The sequence below is a fragment of the Ranitomeya imitator genome, chromosome 3 (genome assembly GCF_032444005.1).
Source record: "Ranitomeya imitator isolate aRanImi1 chromosome 3, aRanImi1.pri, whole genome shotgun sequence".
Taxonomy (NCBI): domain Eukaryota; kingdom Metazoa; phylum Chordata; class Amphibia; order Anura; family Dendrobatidae; genus Ranitomeya; species Ranitomeya imitator.
Window position 1 is genome coordinate 229,781,961 of NC_091284.1, and position 19,743 is coordinate 229,801,703.

Here is a 19,743-nt window from a genome sequence, read left to right on the forward strand (position 1 = left end):
ACGTGTTTTACACGGACCCATTGACTTTAATGGGTCCGTGTAATACGTGCGCTCCCACGAACACTGACATGTCTCCGTGTTTGGCACACGGAGACACGGTCTGCAAAAAAAATAAATCACTCACATCTGCACAGATGCATTGATTTTTATTTGTCTACGTGTGTCAGTGTCTCCGGTACGTGAGGAAACTCACCTCACGTACCAGAGCCACTGACGTGTGAAACAGCCCTTAAACTGAGTTTTTTTGAGCAGAAACGCTCCAAATCCTCCTCAATCTCTAGGTTGACAGGGTTTTAACATAACCAGGTAACACTATGGATTCCTACATGTGTAAGATCAGAACTGCCATCAGTACATGAATGCAGCCACACACACACCCTTTCCTAAAATATCCCACCCCCACTGCTAAAAATACCCTTTGCCATACTCCACAGTATACACCCAGCATGTTGTGCAAGCCTGGTCTGACAAAATGTGTACAATAGTTTAAATATGCACTTTGACGGTAACATTTTATAAAAGACAGATGTGTATTTAAATAACTTTATTTTTAGTAAATATCTTTATTTTCATAAACAAATAATTTAAATCCATTTCAATAGAGCAAGCCAATATTTGTAAGCAATAAAATGCTCCTGTCATAATTCAAGGGGCAGCAGTTTTCTAAGGAACTGTATCACTAGCGAGAGGACCCCCATTTCTATAGGGGTTGTAACAAAAAAAAAATTCATCATGAAATCATAAATCCGTATTGTGGCTTATAGAGATAAAATCACAACAAGATACAATATAATCAGATTGCACTTATAAAATGTACAAATAAAACAGACATTCAGTGTTCATAGAGATAAATAGAAGATGCTTTGGTTCAAACATTGCAGCACCTCAATGATCCATTGTGTGGACCCCAGCGGTCAGAAGTTAAATGGTTCACCAACAGGCTTACAAAAAGGTACCAATAGATCTTCACACCTTCTCAGATTTGCTCTCTTATAAATGTATGGTCTCTATTGTCCTTTATAATTCACTTTGAAGAGAGTCTGTCGGCTGTATAGCAAAAAAAAAACAAAACAAAAAAAACAAAACAATATAAGCTGTAAGCAGGCCGTCCATCAAGGTGCAGGAGGAATGATGACAGCGTGCTCACGGTGTAGTGAGCAGTGATCTGCTCAGCCCCAGTGACTGGAAAGAAACAGCTGCAGGGAGAACAGAGCTTCATTTTCTCCCTGTACTGGCTCTTCCAGTTAGAAAGCCAAACAGGTTTTAAAAAACAGAAAGGCAACAAGTCGACAGATTTTCTTTAATCTAAATACTGATCTGTGGCAGTTTATCTCCAGGATGAGGCCGCCACCTACATCTAACTAGAAATGCTCCTTTACAGGGGAGATTTCCATATAGAAGCTGGTCTTTAAAGGGGTTGTCCACTACTCAGACAACATCTTTTCAATCCCTTTATTTTTCCCTCTGGTGCAGGAGCCATTCCAGCGATATTGGCACCTGGTCCAGCCAATTCGCAGCTGCTTCTCTCCCACTTCCTTCAGATGCAAAGGACACCCGCAAGATATGAGCGCTGATGCCCTCTGATTTTCAGATGTCAATTTTGTCTGAAGAAAGTGAAACGGACACATTATTATGTCAAGCGAGCCTTGCAGCAAATGTCACGTAAGCCCCGGGAGACCAGGCGCTGGCATCACTGGAATAGCACCCAGACAAGAATATAGGCTGTTGTAAAAGTTTACGTGGGGTAAATAAAATGATTGTCAAGGGGTTGTCAGCTGTGGACAAGCCCTTTAAGATATTCGCCAAGGCTGGAAGTAAATAATCATAAGACAGTTGGCAATTTAATGTAAAAGTAATGAAACAATCTTTGGGGTGTTAGGAAATTACGAAAAGGTTTTTTTTTTTTTTTGTTCCTGACCACAAAATCTAGAATACTATATTATTTTTTATGGTGAAAACCAAATGCTGCAAATTGAGTTAGTGAAGCACATGAGAGGTGACAATCCAGAAAAGGGACGAAGAAGACCAAGTGTCTGTGCGAATTGATATTAGAGTAATGTAGACTCCTCATCACAGAGAGGGAAACTGCTAAAAAATTAGCAGAAATTGGAAGCAATCTTCTGGCAAAGATTCAATAGCAAACTTTATGGTGATCAAAAACATATGTGCATTATATCCTATGCAGCAGTGCAATTTACATATTTTAAAAGCGGCCATTGGGGCCTAGGGTCTGACATGCGCAGCCATTATCGATAACCTTGTAAACCAAGTCCAATTAATAGAGAGTTGCAAGGTTTTACTAAGATTAGGGGGAGGTAGCAAATAATTACAGTTGTTACAGACGCTTCAAATGCTCAGTGTATTTATCAGGCAAGGACCTTACAGCGCCCCCAACAGACAGGCAGTGTGCACAATGAGATGATCAGGTTCTCCGCCGAAGCTGAATGCAACAGGCATATTTGTTTTAGGAGCCAAAGCAAACTAAATTCTTAGTAAGCAATCATGGCGGTGTCACCAACTTCATTCATTCCAGGCGCAATTGCACTTTTTGAGAACAGATATACATATGTACAGACGTAGCTGATTGAATCACGACAAGGCAATTCCACAAATGCTCCATTGTAGAAGGATCGTGCTGCAGCCAAAATGTCTCAAAGCCTAATGTTTTGCACCTCTTGCCAAGCTGAAGTGCTGGTACCTACTGGCATTAGTCTGTCCAAAATGACACGCAGGCCGGGTTCACACTGTGCGATGGTACAGAAAGTTTATAAATGCTCCAGTCGTGAAAGAAAAAAAAAATATATATATATAAAATGCATATTGCTTTAAATGCATTTCTTAAAACAGTCCATTTACGCTACATGTGCAGTACTGCATAGTGTTCATTGTGCATAGTTTCATTTTTTTCCCCTCAGTTTCGAATACATACATTCCTCCTCTGTACATGGGTATAGTAAAAAAAACGAACATTTAAATGACACCAGAATGTTGCATGGCCATATGCACATGACGCAGATTTTTTTTATCCACAGCTGTTGGGTAGGGAGAAGCGGTACATTTACAAGTGTGGAGCATGTGCTATGCCACCAGATTTGTTCTAGATATCGCAGGAAATCGAGGAGGAAAACTAATTGCCAAGTCCACAGGTTAGTATCTGCTACATGTGAACATCGCCTAAAACTGACACAAAAATGGCAAATTGAAGTTTGGATAGCAAATGAAAAGTAGCTCTTTTCTATTCACCAGTATTGCACATCTATGAGGTCTGTTAGAGGTTTATTCACCAGCTGTGACACTGCGAACATGGCAAAATACTGCAACGGTTCAAATACTGATCTGTGTGAACCCAGCCTTATCAGAGCTGTGTGAGTTTCTGCATGGCACATGGAGTCCCATAAGTATTTGTACCAAGTGGCTGCAGGGACTGTGCAAAAATATATTCTAGATAATCAGAGGAGAAAGAAAAATGCCATGAAAACGGAGATCTAAAGGAGGTACAGTAGGACTCCATGCACCTCTATGAAGGCCCATGGATAAGGGGGTGCTGTCCAGAATTAGAAAAAAATCACTGCAAAGAAAAAAAGCCCACAATACCAGTTCCACCACAGTACAACAATGCCATACGCAGTTTATAGAACGGTGTCGTAGGTTTTGGAATAACATAGCAATGTTTTTCTAATCCTAAGCAACTCCATTAAAAGTTAATACAGATGCGTGTATGATGCCCAAACCCAATTTTGGCCAATCTATAATCCAGTATAGGTTTTTTTCCATCGATCTATAAAACGTGACAAACTGCCCTCCACAACATTCATGATTCTTCATTAGCTACTGTAGCTCTGATCTTTAGTGAAGGAATTGTTCTTGGATACCCTGCACGCTGCCCATGAGAGATTTCCCGGTGACGTACATTTTTCACACCAGTTCACGAATGTAAACAATTTAGAAGTCTCTTAACTTGCTCTTCCACCTTTACAAGCACACACAATCAAACAAACAAACAAAAAAAAAAAAAAAAAAAAAAAAGGTAATTTCTGGAAGTTGGGAAGAATGCCTAACCTTGAAAAAGTAAAGACAACATGTGCCTTAAACATGCATATTACCACCACTGAAAGGGATGACAGAAGGACTTAGGAGGGGGTCAGAGGCAGGTCCAGCTGCCCACATTGGGGTTTCATGCCTTGCTGTGCAAAACAACGCTGTTTAAAAGTAATTTAGCACATCTGTAACAAATGTCAATGAATTACATAGGTTTAAGAATTGCACTTATTTCTATTTAGTCTCCTGGTCATCCAAGCCATATAATGGTCCCCACACTGTGTACTCCAACCAAGCAGACGTTCAGTCTCCCACATCAGTGTCACGGTCTCCGATTAGCCAAAGTACATGGAAACTAAGGGCAAGCAGCCCAGTGCCCAGGAGATCTCCCAAGGCTGTGAGATAGGGAATTGAGAAGTTGTCAGGATCCATCCCTCTTCCCCACATCCAATGAACCATCCAGTCTGCGATGTACAGGAGGACTAGAACCTGTGTAAACAAGCATAGAAGAAAATCACCACTAATCAATTAAACTCTTTATTTTTATGGGTTGTAGGAAAAAAACAAAAAAACAAACAAGAGGAATGAATAAAGGACAGAACAGAACTTATTGGTGGTCCAAAAATAAATACGTATGATGTTTTCCCAGGCATCTTAGACAAGGAATATCTGCAGATTACAGGGGAATGAGTACATATCCCATATAATAACTTGTACATGTTAGGCAGAGAATAAATACAGAATGTGAGCAGACTACAGTGGAATGAACACATCCTGTACAAAAGTGTATATTGTAATCCTGGTGAAAAATAGATTTTAAAGTTTGAGGACATTTCCGGTTTCGAAGCTGCACATATTCTGCACAGAGAACACAGAATACATGTATTTATATGGGATGTGTGTTCATTCCCTGATAATCTACAAATATTCCAGGTCTAAGATGCCCAGGAAGCAGATTACGCCACTCTACATTTGAATCAATATTACATTAATTCTTTTTAGCAAGGCTTTATTTTTACAAATTGTGTCAATGCAAAAAAATTTTTAATCTCGTACCAATCACATAGGTTAGTGTCAAACCGGAGGAGAGACAGCAGCTCTCTGATCCTCCATCACAGAAAGCTGTCTCCAGACTAGAAGTTGCAAGCACTTTTGAACAAGAGTTTCTCTTGCTTAAAAAAAAAAAAAAAAAAAAGTGCGTCTTATAGACCAAAAAAAAAATAGAGAGGGGAAAAAAAAAAAAAAATTTTTTTCATCTTTACACATACAGACTAACCTGGAGCAATGCTGCCATCATGTAGAAGACCATGAAAATCAGCGTCATTGTTGTATGTCCACCCTTCATTGAGTTGATAGTGTATAAGAAGACCAAATGGCCTGGTACCACTAGGAGGAACAACACACGGGCCGAACGAGAGTTCACATCTGTGCATTAACAAAGAAATTTGTAAGGGAAAATACAAAACAGTCTATGCTAATAAATATACTGATCGGATTCCTGCATACATTGTGCCTTAGGTTTCTCTTTTGGGCTCTTCAGGCCCTGAGGCTATATGCCCATGTTGTGGATTTGTGTGCAGATTTTTCCGTGCAGATTTTGAAAAATCCGCAGGATTTACAGCGTTTTTTGTGCAGATTTCACCTGCGTTTTAACACCTGCGGATTCCTATTGAGGAGTAGGTGTAAAACACTGGAATCCGCACAAAGAATTGGCATGCTGCGGAAAATAAACCGCAGAGTTTCTGGGCGGTATTTTTAGCAGCATGTGCACTGCGGATTTTGTTTTCCAGAGGTTTACGTGGTACTGTACAACGAATGAAAAACTGCTGCAAATCCGCAGCGTCCAATCCGCTGCGGATCTGCAACGTGTGCACGTAGCCTTAAAATGTTTTTGGCCAAAACTGAAAAAAAATTTCTTAAGAACACAGGAATTGACCCCGAAGGTCATATGTGATCTGCTTTAAAAGGGACACTGTCACCTGAATTTGGAGGGAACAATCTTCAGCCATGGAGGCGGGGTATTTGGGTGTTTGATTCACCCTTTCCTTACCCGCTGGCTGCAATATTGGATTGAAGTTCATTCTCTGTCCTCCATAGTACACGCCTGCACAAGGCAATCTTGCCTTGTGCAGGCATGTACTACGGAGGACAGAGAATGAACTTCAATCCAATATTGCAACCAGCATGCAGCCAGCGGGTAAGGAAAGGGTGAATCAAACACCCAAAAACCCCGCCTCCATGGCTGAAGATTGTCCCCTCCAAATTCAGGTGACTGTTTTCCTTTTAGCCTTTGTACTTAAAGGGACACTAACAACAACAACATAAAATTATATATATATATATATATATATATATATATTTTATAGCTTAAAAAAAAAGCCTAAAATTCTCAAGTGTCACAGGTTTTAAATAACCCTACCATTTCTAGGCAGTGAATGACAAATTGCTATGGAAAAGACATGGTCACATATCAGATTGTGCAATGAAGGCTGTAAATAGTAGCCACCTCGGTCTTTGAAAGATCTGCCCTTATGATGGCTGCGTGAAGTCTTTAAACAAGGTCAGCTTAGAGGCTAGGTCAAATCAAAATAGCCAACATGCTTTCAGGAACATTTGGTTTTAATGTGCATAATGTACCAGAACTGAAGAATGTTCTACAAGGACTGTGGCATTTACGAGGGACAAGACCAATGTCATCACCCGGTGATCCCATCATATGAAGGTATGTAGATATACGGCTGGCCTGCACAGCAACCAAATTCCCGCCAACACCTAGTTTAAAAAAAAAAAAAAAAATTGAACAAGAAATATAAAATCACAGCAAGTCTCACTTGTTTTCGATCAGAGTGTGATCCGACTGCACTCGGTCGAATGTTATTCTTTGGGGCCTCGCACATCTGATTTTTTCCTCCAACCGTACCGGAGGGGGGGTGGTGGCAGGATTTGCTGCATGTCAAATTTGGAGCAGATATTCTGATCACACTCGGCCATGGAAGTCAATGAGCCTGTGGAAACCATCAATCTGCACTTTAATGACACTGAGCGTGCTGCGATTTCCGCTGACAGAATGGAAAAGAGAATTTTTCTCTCTCCATCTTCTCCTCATCCGAGAGAATCTGAACACACCAAGATCATACTTTGGTCAATTAGGCGAATCAAAAAATTTGATCAAATTCTCTCAGATGATAAAATATGCTTGTGCGACCCTAGCCTCAGCTTAAAAATTGTCCTTTTTCGGTTTCAAATTTAGAGTTTAAAATTAGTCTTCATGCTCTTATCAGTTTTAGGGATGGTTAAAAATGGGAGCGATCGCAGGGAAAGATGGTTACCATTTATCACAGGTGTGAAAACAGCTATTCCTGCAAAGTTCGGATCCGATACAGTTTTGTCCAAAATCAATCCCCCAACGCTGCAAGGAAAAAAAATAAAATAAAAAAAAAAAGTTACAATTTAATCACAAATTTGCATGTGAAGAGTGTCTTGACAGGTTACATATGAATCCATTTTTATTGTACAGAGCACAGTTTCCCTTTTAAGTTACAAGCAGTGGCATGTAAACATCTTCCCAAAAACTAGGTATGAAGTCTAAGCAGTTTCAGAAAAAAAAAATTAAATTAAAATTAACCTAATAATGACCAAAATGTATTTACTTATTTTAATATTAATATAAATATTCCATGCATAACACACTAAGCAGCCACATGGCCGTAATAATCTGGGGAATTAATTCAACGGGTTACCGTATGTGGTGTGACACTTGCACAGTAGTTTTTATGGACCCTTCACACAATCATAAAAATAAAATTTATGGATGCGGAAAAGATAAGGTACAAAAACAGAGAAAACATAGGACAGTCATTAAATGGAACCCGATGCCCAAGACCTGCTGCCGGTGGATCAGGTAGCACTGTCTGCATGATCTCAGCCATATAGGTTTGGTTTAACACTAGGACTACTGGACTCGTGAACCCTGACTAGAACTACTGCAAGTAAGTAGTCAAAATGACTATACCGGTAGTACTAGTGTTAAATGCTGCAAGGTTTCAGAGAGAAACACTTTGAAAAGCTAGAGACTATTTATACAGGCGAAAACCCGGCAGCTTCTCCCTGCCCTCTCCCATGCATGCACAGGGACAGACCAGACAGTCACTGGCCACGGGCAGGTAGATGCAGCCGAGGGCCTGGCTGTCAGGCTAGTCTCCAGTGCCGCTTCCCTGAAAAGCCAGAGTGTTCAAGTCAAACATACATGCCCAAGATCATGCAGCCTGTGCATCGAGCAGGATGAATCAGATGTCAGGTTTCCTTCACGGCCTAGTCACTAACAGGTTACGCGATTTTGAAGCAGTCATACATATATCCCACCTGCTGATGGCCATAGCAATGATAACAGGTTCCCATCCAGTTGCCAGCACCTGCCTTGTGGCTGGATTTTTCCTTGCAACAATAAACCACACCGGTAGCAGAGCTATGAACAGCAGGCATACAATAAGGTTGACAAACACATTGACCTCTGTAGAAGGGAAAAAGGGGCGAAAATTACACAACAGTCATTCTGCTAAACAGTTCTATACTTTACTTTCTCTGCGAGTGCAAATAATGAACATTAGGATTTTAAAAGAGGTTGTCTCATAGCAATTGTACCCATTAGACAAATGAGAAGGTGTTTGCAGAGACAGGCAACTTTGAATTTCTCGCTTATTAAAAATTATCAGTTTTAGCTTGTTGCCCAATGTCTAGTTTACCAGGGACTGCTGCAGTCTATCAGAGCTGGCCAATTTACTGGACAAAGAGCGCAGTGTTTGGTTTAAAGCTGGAAAGCGTTGCATTAGAGTATGTTCCCACGGTCAGTAAACACTGCGGGTTGGATGCTGCGTAGATCTGCAGCGACCAGATGTTACAGCATAGTGGATGGGATTTAAAGAACTCACATCTCCACTATGCGTGCACGGACGCCTCCGGCTCCCCTGCGGAGACAGACAAGCGACAAGTCTTTCCAGACCGCAGCAGATCTATCTTGCAGAGACGCTCTGTCTCCACTAGATAAATATCACCAGTCCAATGTATTGGGAGCGGTGATTCCACACGGTTCAATGAACACATGCAGAATCACTTGCGTTCAAAAGCCGGCTGCGCTTTGGACAGAGCGGACATGTGCTGCGTCCAAAGCGCTGTCTAATGCTAACCGTGGGAACATGCCCTGAAAGCCAGTTCTTTTCTTTTGACCATCAAATTATTTTGAACTAATGCATTCCTGCAGCAAGGGTCCGTTAAGAGATTGTTCGCTGATGGCAGCCACTTTTCTGACTAAAGGTACCGTCACACTCAGCGACGCTGCAGCGATATAGACAATGAGCCGACCTAAACTAGATCGCTGGAGCGTCGCTGTTTAGGTCGCTGTAGAGACGTCAAACACAGCAACTCCAGAACGACGCAGGAGCGATCCAGTGACGTAACGGCGACTCACTTCTCGTTCTCGCTGGTTGTTAGCTCCATGTCAAACAGCTGGAGTGTACCGATCCAACACACATCTAGGGGCCCTATGCTCGTTGCTGGCGTCATTGCTTTTGATGTCAAACATGACGATACACGCCGACCTGGCGACAAAATAAAGTTCTGGACTTCTAGCTCCGACCAGCGATGGCACAGCGGGATCCAGATCGCTGCTGCGTGTCAAACACAATGAGATCGCTATCCAGGACGCTGCAACGTCACGGATTGTTGTCGCTGAGTGTGACGGTACCTTAATCGTAAGCAGAAGGAGAGGTCATCCTTTGGGTAGGCAGAAATTCCCCTTCTTCCTGCAGGTTAGACCAAGATTTCTGTGTGTGGCAAATGCAATGAAACACTGCTCTGCTCTCTCCACGGAACTCCCTATGGCACCTATTGTGATTACAGGCAGTAGGGTGTGGTAGTAGAGCAGAGTTGTGTGTCATTAAAAACATTTTGCAGTTCTCTTATAGCAGTCAGTGTCTGCTCTGCTGTAGTACCCCACACGGTGTGAGGAGAGTTGCAAGAAGTGTTTGTTATTACACAGCTCTGCATCTGCAGCTCTCATCTCACAGCAGAACTATATGTAATGCAAGAAAAAGCTGGTTATGACATTTTCTGGGGGGCAGATTTCACCCCCTACCTGCATGATGCTTCCTGCCTATGATCGGTCAACATCATGCAAGGGGAAAATGTAACTGCCCCAGAAAAGGATTTGCCAACACCACCTTGGTTCTTACAAAAAAAAAATTGCATGTATAAACTTTACAAACTAAACACTGTATTTTGCGGATTATAAGACGCCCCCCAAATTTTGAGGAGAAAAAAAAAAAAAAAAAAAAAAAATAGGAAAGGAGGAGGCAAGAGTGGAGCCTTGCTGCAGGCCGCAGACTGGGATAAGGGGGTGTTCGGATGTGCGCCGCTGCCTGTGTTTGGTGGCTCTGTCGACATTTTGTGAAAGCCCATAGCCCCCGCACTTGCATGGTTTACTATGCGGTGGACTCCGGGAAAATGGCTTCTGGGGACACTCTTGCCTCCTCCAGAAGCGCCCATTGGACCCTGCTCCACTGCGGCCGGTAAGGTATATCCACATTATAAGACGTGCCCCCATTTTCCCCAAAAATTTGGTTTGGAGTGAGTGTTATAATCCGAAAAATACAGCATCTCCACAACGGGCATGGGGAAAAAAAAACAAAAACAAAAAAAAATCCACACACGCCGGGTTAGGGTATGTTCACACTGGGCGTTTTTGTGGAGTTCTTTTATGCCAATTTTCAGCTGCAATTTACAGCACCAGCAAAGCCTATGAGATTTTAAGAAATCTCATGCACACACTATCAGGACTTTGTTTTTGTTTTGTTTTTTTACATAGAGCCGGTCACTTTTATCAGTGGTTTTTTGCGGCGTGTTTGCAGCGTTTTTCACCCATTAACTTGAAGCTGAAAATAAGGTTGAAACCATCCCCGCCGGTGAGATAGCCGCGGTTCCCACACTATCAAAAGACAGCGTGAGCGCTCAGCTGTGACCGGAGGTATACAGTTTACCTCCAGTCACTGGTGTCAGCTGATGGGACCAACGCTTCCGTAATATGACACCTGCCACTAATAAAATTGAGAGCAGAAGCGGATAGTGAGAGTATTCATCAGCTGCTCCTGTGCTGTAAATAAATAAAAAAAAAAAAAAAAAAATAATGGTTTCCCCATATTTTTAATAACCAGCTAAGCAAAAAAAAAAAAAACCTCAGCCGTCAGTGTTAACACGGCTGGTTGTTAAGACTAGAGTGGTCCCATGCTGTTTTTTTTTTTTTTTTTAATTATTTATATAATTTAAAAGGAAAAAAACAAAACAAAAAACAAAAAAAAAAAAAACGGCATTGGCACCGTCCAGGTTGAAACCGGTTTATCCCCTAGAACTAGATTACGGCGTGGGACAGAACGACAGAAAGGTGAGGGATATGGTTTTTTTAAATCTCTTGCAGGAGACAATGACGTTGAAGGAATAGGCAAGGTCGCAAGTATGGTTTAATTAAGAATTATTAAAAAGGGGTCTGTGTCTTTCTTTGAAATTAGAGGACTTATATTCTTGGTTTGTGTTTTTATACAATGAATATGGCAATAGTAATGGGGGGGCGTCTTATTGATGCCTCTCCATTACTAACCTCGGGGCTTGCGGTCACTTGACAATACAAAGGGGACATCAACCCCCACACAACTATCACCCCACTTGCCACCGCTACAGGGCAAGTGGGAAGAGCGAGGTCAAGTGCCAAAATTGGCACATCTTATAGATGCGCCTTTTCTGGGGTGGCTGAGAGCTGATGTATTTAGCCTGGGGGGGCATTAAAGGCTAAGTATACAGCTGTGAGCTGATATTAATAGCCTGGGAAGCACAATGGGTATTTCCCCCTTCCCAGGCTATAAACATTAGCCCCAGCCTTTGGCTTTCCCTCTGCTGGTTATGAAAATTACAAGGGAGCCCACGCCATTGTTTTCAGAAAAATAAAACTTAAATACATGTGCAGTAAGCTGCACACACTGCACTAATTGTACACGTCACTGACATTTGTATATCTACCTATTCTATGTGTATATACTGTATGTAATCCATCTCTTCTATGCTGTCAGCTCCTGCTGTGATAATACAGTACACGGCACATGAATTGCCAGCTTCTCAAAGAATCTAGAGGTATGGTTCTACAGGAAGTAGTTTTTTTTTTTCATCTGGGGGCACTCAACTTTATTAGCATGCACAAAGACAAGTTGGCCCCCAAAACGCATGAAAACAAAAAAGCACCATAAACGCAAACAAAAACACACCAAAACATGCTTTTGCTGCATCTACTTTCCTGCCCCCCCCCCCCCCCCCCCAAAAAAAAAAATAAAGACAGGTTTTGCTGCAGAGAAAAAAAATGCAGCAAAAAACACCCAGTGAGAACATATCCTACATATGCTAAAACTGGTGAAAAGTCCTTTTGTGTTATTTAAAAAGTCCTACATTTCCTATAGTATTTACTGGTCACTTACTCATTTCTTTGTAGAGGCCCCAGCTAATACCAGATAACAATGCCAATGTCACCAGGTCTCCAAGGCTGGCAGCAATAGGTGTAGCCACGTTGTCAGGATTAATACCAAGCTTTTTAGAACCGATTATTACCCCGATCATCACAAGACCTACAAAAAGAATACATTAGGTCTGAATATTCGGTTGGTCAAAGTAGCAAGCATCATACCAGTGTTTTTTTTATTTTTGGATTTCTTTTAAACTTTTATGGATCACCAAGGATACCAGTGTGAAAATAGCCCCATAATATATATAGGAGTGCTCACCCAGGATGAGAGAAGCAATGAATGCTGTGGAGACGCTGCTCGCACATAACAGCACAGCATGTTCCATAAGGAAATGGCCATCTGGGATCCAGCCAAAAATAACTGCTGCAATAGAAGCCAGGAAGCCCACAACCGTTGCTTGTACCTAAGAGATGAGGAAAAAATGCAATAGCATAAGCCAGCATTTATGTCTGCAGTGATAGAAGGCTACAAAGCAAAAACATTGACCTAGGATATCATTTATTTAAAGGGGTCGTCTGGGCAAATATTGATTACCTTAACCCCTTAAAACAAAAGTTAGCTCAGTCTTTAAATTTGTCATTTTCCCCATTTTTTTTTTTTTCAAAAAGCCATGACTTGTTTCTGTAGTCATAGCAGTTTGACAGGTTGTGAATGGAGTCGTTCGAAAGAACAACTTCTGCCAAAAAAATCATATAGTGACAGAAATGTGATGGCGAAATGGTGAAGGGAAGAAAAATGGGGCTGTATTGGGGCTTGTATTTTGCACACCAAGCTGTAGTTTTTAAATGGTGCATATTAAGTGGATCGCTTTGTGGGGTGTAAGGCAAAAAAAAAAATAAAAGGCAATTTTTCTCTCTACGTTTAAGTAATTTTATAATTTGAGACAGGACTTTCACAGACCCTGCCAGTACCGAATATCTTATTTTTTTAATTTATAAACTTCCTTAATTTTTACCTTTGGAAAATGAGGGCAATCCAAGTTGTAATTTTAACTAATATTTAAATCACTGCTAGAACAAGGTAATCTGTCTTGTTTGCGAGTGCAGCGATATCCCTGGGAGCAACGCATATAGTGACACTTTCTGGTCCCTCTCCTCACCAAGAGATACCACAATAACTTGCAAGATCTCACTGCATAGTGAGGAGACCGATCAGAAGGTATTACGTGCGTGTCTTCTGGGGACACCGCTCTCCACCAGCGATCAGTATATTACAGTTGTCCCCCCTGCCTGTCAGCAGTTTCATTATCTGATCCCCATCACACCGATCTTTGTTCTCACTGGAGCTTTTAGGGTATCGATCAGTAAAAGCTGTGGTTTGGACACTGCGTACTTGAGTCCAGACGTTACAGCATAGTGGATGGTATTTCAAGAAATTCCATGTCCACTATGCATCCACAGACGCCCGCGGCTCACCTGTGGAGACAGACATGTGGCGTGTCTTTCCAGACTGCAGCATGTCAGTTTCACTCATAGAATGTATTGGACGCGGAGATTCTGCACGGTTCAGTGATCACATGCAGATTCACCTGCACTCAATAGATCGCAGTGCTTTGGATGTAGCGAACATGAGCTACGCTCTAAGCGCTGCCACTTCCGGATCGTCTGCACATAACCTTATGGTAGATAGTGAAGCTGCTGACAGGAAGGGAAAGTCATTTAATAAAGTAGCAACACAAACACTCCACAACACTGAACATAGTAACTGCTGAGAACAGAACCATCACTCCCGTGCTGTGGTGTGATGTAGCACCGCTAAGTATGTCAGGAAATGGCGGTGACTTTATTCAGTTATATTAGCAAATTTTCATGTTTTCCTCATATTAATAAAAGTCCTGCTCGATTTTTTATTTTATTTTTAGAATGAAATCTAGAATTACATACTGTATTTATTTTTTACTAGTAATATATTAAAATAAAAAATTTAGGTGTTTGGTACTCTAAGGTAGGTGGTCATCAATATATCAGTGGACATCTTGATACCCACTAATCAGAAATTAATTTCCTTCGGCGGCTGCAGGCTATAGACATGGACTAGAGCAAAACAGCACCAGTGCAACTAATATGCTATGGTAGACATATATTCCCATAAAGATTACGGGAACTAATCTCAGCCATTATAACCAAGACCCATCCTCTATGCAGAAAATAACCCATTTAATCTTTGCGAGATTAATACAAGACTGCTCGTTTCAGAAACATGCATACAATTCTAAAAACAGCATGGGCAAAATCAGTGCCTCCATTTACGGTCATCATCCATATCCTAGTTTAGGGTTATTGATTTTTCCAAAAATGTCAAACACCCCAATATGTATCAAAATAGAACTGCAAAGCCTACCTGTATTAGTGCCATATTACCAACAATCATTGCCCACTTCTCTTTGGCAGTTTCCATTTGTCCAATATTGGCCTTAAGGAGAAGAAAAAAAAAAAGTTATTGAAAATATTATATATATATATATATATATATATATATATATATATATATATATATATATATATATATAATCTATCCTATTTTACAGCTGAAAATATGACAAAAAGGAGTACCGTATATTAGTGTTTATTAAAAAGTGCTACTACTAAAGCTGCAATGATTTAGTTCAAGCTTCCTTTTTGATGAATTTATAGTGCAGGACATTTTTACAGCGCGCATACTTTGTGCTCCAAACTACTGTATTTACGTAATGACAAAAGAATAAAAGAAAATTGTGATTCTCCACTGCACCATTAGAGTCCTGTGTGAATGTGTCATGCCATTACTACTAGAATGAGGGAAGGAGGAGTGGGGGGGGGGGAAGAGGAGAATAGTGCCTTCTTAGGGTAGGTTCACACGAGAATATGTTAGGATATAGTCAGGTGGGCATAGAGTCCCCTATCCAAGGGAATCTGGCAGATCATGCAAAAGACACTGATCAGAGTGTCAACAGAGTGTGATCTGAGCACACTGAAGATGGAGTCCAACATTTCTCCATCTTCTCCAATGTGTAAGGCTGTGGAAAGTCAGACTGCATTCAGATGTCATCCAAGTATAGTCCTGTTTTCCACACAACCATAGACTTGAATGAGTGCGTGGCATCTGATTTCAAAGCGAAATTGCAGCACCAGATAGCGATCGTCCAGTGTGAAGGGCTCGCTCACAAAAGACTTAAGGTACCGTCACACTAAGTGACGCTGCAGCGATACCGACAACGATCCGGATCGCTGCAGCGTCGCTGTTTGGTCACTGGAGAGCTGTCACACAGACAGCTCTCCAGCGACCAACGATGCCGGTAACCAGGGTAAACATCGGGTTACTAAGCGCAGGGCTGCGCTTAGTAACCCGATGTTTACCCTGGTTACCATCGTTAAAGTAAAAAAACAAACACTACATACTTACCTACCGCTGTCTGTCCTCGGCGCTCTGCTTCTCTGGTCTGGCTGTGAGCACAGTGGCCGGAAAGCACAGCGGTGATGTCACCGCTCTGCTTTCCGGCTGCCCGGCGCTCACAGCCAGAGCAGAGAAGCAGAGCGCCGAGGACAGACAGCGGTAGGTAAGTATGTAGTGTTTGTTTTTTTACTTTAACGATGGTAACCAGGGTAAACATCGGGTTACTAAGCGCAGCCCTGCGCTTAGTAACCCGATGTTTACCCTGGTTACCAGCGAAGACATCGCTGAATCGGTGTCACACACACCGATTCAGCGATGTCAGCGGGAGAGCCAGCGACGAAATAAAGTTCTGGCCTTTCTTCCCCGACCAGCGACATCACAGCAGGGGCCTGATCGCTGCTGCGTGTCACACTGGACGATATCCCTAGCCAGGACGCTGCAATGTCACGGATCGCTAGCGATATCGTCTAGTGTGACGGTACCTTTACACAACTCCGGCTGCCGAGAGACTAAGCTTTAATCGAATCCATAGCTTGTAGAGCCCAAGGTAATAGGATAAAACAAAAAGCTTGCTGGGGTTAAATAAGGCGGCAATCATACCATTGGGCAATAAGGATCATGGGCAGGAAAGGCTTGAGAACATACTTGTCAGAACCCCAGATCATAAGTTAATAGTTTTGTGGAATAAAGCTCTTCATTAAAACTAATAGCTGGCTATGCAGGATTATGAAATGTTACCATGCTGTGCTGTAATTATTTGACTTTCTAAAAAGCCTCCAGGTTACTTTGTCCTCTCAAGGGACAATGTGACCTGGCCACTATTTGTACTCTTCTCACACGTCAGCTCTCCTGCCAAATCGCTAAACATTACATTGTAGTTTGGGCATTTCTTCAATGTGAACACCATGTCATGGAAGTCACCAGTACTGAACAGCTGGAGATGTCCAATTAACCTTTGAAACAAAGCCCTCAGTCTCCTGGAGGACAAAGCTAAGAAGTGAGGTTGTGTTGTGAATACAGTTACTAGCACAGAACAAACCATGTTACTGTCCCCTGACCATGCACATTACAATATGAGGTCCCACCATCAGTAAAGGTGCCTGAGAAAGCATGTAATGGCCTGCATAACAGCTACAACAAAGATTGCTTTCAGCTTCAAAATGAGACAAGAATCACCACTGTAGTCATAGCACAGCCTGAGATATAATGGCTTAAAGGGGTTGTCCAACATGTTTATATTTTTTCTGTAAGAAATATAGGCATGTGTGTTAACACTTGTATTAAATGTTCTGTCTAATGTTATACATGCCGGTCATGCGTCTCATACAGCTCACATGGCCTGCAGCCGACCTGCACTGCCAAGTGTGCGCAACACCACCAAGTTCTACGGTTGTGTATGCGTGATCACATATTTCTCGCCTGCACGCTCAGTGATGCACAATAGATTGGATTATACATGTGAGATCTCCACTCTGTCTCAGTTTGGGTTGCGGGGAGGAAAAAAAAATTGCTTGTTGATGATCAAGGAACACAATTCTGCACCCACTTCTGTACTTGGGACTCCAGCTTTATTCCCACCCATTAAGAATCCTGTGTAGAATAGGTGGGTCTAGGAAATGTGCTCCTTGCACGAAGATGAGCAATGAGCTGCAGGATGGAGCTATGTATAGAGGGGCATGATAGGAGTGCTATACTGCACAAGGACACTATAGATAGAGGGGAATGAGTGGAGTGATATACTGCAATAGGCTGTATATGGTATGGCTGGGAGAAGCCATGTAATGCAGGAGAAGGCTGGATATTCAAAGGCTGGGCAGCAATATACTGCAGGGGTAGGTTGTATATACAGCGGCAGAGACCTGCAATGTATATAGATGACCTGAGGGCACCGATGTAATGCCGGAAGGTTCAGTGTATAGAGGGACAGTCCCATAAATAGCAGGGCTGAGAGGAGAAGTGTACTGCAGGAAGAGTCCGATTTCCAGAAGGTGGACAGTGGTAACCGAGCAAGAAAAACAAAGGCTGTACTGGAAGCACAATGTCGCACATGAGCAGAAAGTTGTAGATGCAAGAAGAAACACCAGGCAGCACTGGCTTAGGCTACGTTCACATTTGCGTTGTGTGCTGCTGCATCGGCGACGCAACGCACACCGCAAACAAGAACGCATGCCAAAATGCATAGTTTTGCGACGCATGCGTCCTTTTTTGCTGGATTTTGGACGCAAAAAAAATGCATCTTGCTGTGTCCTCTGCGTCCTAACGCTTGCGGCAAAAAAGAGGCATGCATCGCAAAACGCATGTTAAATATAGGGGCGCATGCGTCGCCGCGGCTGCGCCCGATGCAGCCCGGCAGAACACTAATGTGAACGTAGCCTTAGGCAACAGGTTGTTTGTTTGTTTTTTTACGTGCATCTAGAAAAGCAAAACTATGCTACGTTCCCACAATGACTTCAGTTTTTAACATTGCAGATTTTCTGCACCTATTGAGCAAACTGGGTTACCTGTGCTCCCGCCCCCCATTGCATTTTAGCGGGTTTAATTTTTATTTATTCTTTTTACAAGCAGTTTGTGTTTTTGACATGTTTTAAATAAAGCCACTTAGTTTTTGATGCTTTCCGTTTTTGACAAAACCTTATTGATACAGACTTGTGTGGATTACGTTCAGTTTTCATTTTTTAGGGCATTTCTGCAGCGGAAACTTGTGTTCTTTAACTTCAGATTCACCACATCTTATTCAAGTCTATGGGAAAAATCTGCATCCAAGGCTTCCTTCACACATTGTGATATTTCCAGTACTATCCATATGTGACGCCCGCCAGTGCCATGGGGTACTCTGGCCGGGTAAGATGGTTCTTCAGGGGTTTTCACGGCAGCTGTGACCCGTTCCGTGGTCCTGGGTGTCCAATAAAATTGAATCGAAGGGGAAGAAAGTTTATAGGGGATTAGTTTGTGACGCCACCCATGGTGATCTGCAATAAGAAAATGGCCGACGCTGCGATTCAGGTCCACTGGGGCGGTTGGTGACGCAGCTGAGATGTTACAGCTCTCCACGGGTAGAGCTAGACGCCAGGGCAGTTAAGTCAATGATGGACTGTTGTAGTGCAGGGCAGGTGGCGCAGTGATAATTCTGAGGACACAGCAGGGTGCAGTTCTCTCACTTTACTCACAGTCGATGGTTACAGTCTCCAACCGGGTGCTGTGTCCTCCGAGTCTGTGGTCCAGCCAGGTCTCAGGTAATTTGGGTGCACTTTTCCGAGACTCTTTTATTGTGTACCTTCCCACGCTGTCTCTCTGATGGCTTCGCCCTCCTGCCTTGCACCTCACACACAGTGTCCCAAGCCAGCAGCCTCGGGTCCTGTCGGGTGATGCTCTCCTGGTCCCCTTGACCCTACGTGGCTGCCTTTTCAGTGAATGTGTGTGGATTTGACTGTAGCACATGCAGATACTACAGCCTCCAGTTTGCTAGCCGAGACTTGCAGTTCCTCTACTAGTCGGTCAGTCTCTCTCTCTTCCGATCAACTCCTGCCCACCAACTGACTCCTCCTCCCGTTTCCATGGCAACTATCACTCTACTTCCTCCACCCACACCAACTACCTAGTTTCCCCTCCAGCCTGAGATGGGGCCCTCCCTAAATAGAGTCCTCCCAGATCCCATGGCCTGGAGTGGTGTTGTATGCTAGTGTGTGAGTCTCGGGTAGTGCCCCCTCCTTACCCGAGAGCGGAGCACCACACCTCTGGCTGAGGTGCAGTACCTCTGTGGCGACTGGACCCTCAGGGG

The 19,743-nt window shown here is 42.7% G+C and overlaps 1 protein-coding gene across 6 annotated transcripts in view; it reads right to left on the reverse strand.

Annotated features, from left to right (window-relative positions):
- Positions 1 to 529: 529 nt before the first annotated feature.
- SLC41A1 (solute carrier family 41 member 1) overlaps positions 530 to 19,743 on the reverse strand; it is a 46,360-nt gene continuing 27,146 nt past the window's right edge. For 5 of the 6 annotated variants that reach the window (XM_069756249.1, XM_069756246.1, XM_069756250.1 and 2 more), the window contains 8 exons: positions 14,934 to 15,005; positions 12,852 to 12,996; positions 12,549 to 12,695; positions 8,401 to 8,548; positions 7,368 to 7,447; positions 6,676 to 6,810; positions 5,315 to 5,463; positions 530 to 4,527 (listed from right to left, as the gene is read on the reverse strand). In XM_069756249.1, the coding sequence (XP_069612350.1) occupies positions 4,342 to 4,527; positions 5,315 to 5,463; positions 6,676 to 6,810; positions 7,368 to 7,447; positions 8,401 to 8,548; positions 12,549 to 12,695; positions 12,852 to 12,996; positions 14,934 to 15,005 (1,062 nt within the window). In that variant the 3' untranslated portion in view covers positions 530 to 4,341. The remainder of the gene's footprint in view (positions 4,528 to 5,314; positions 5,464 to 6,675; positions 6,811 to 7,367; positions 7,448 to 8,400; positions 8,549 to 12,548; positions 12,696 to 12,851; positions 12,997 to 14,933; positions 15,006 to 19,743) is intronic. The other variant, XM_069756251.1, reaches the window with a different exon arrangement.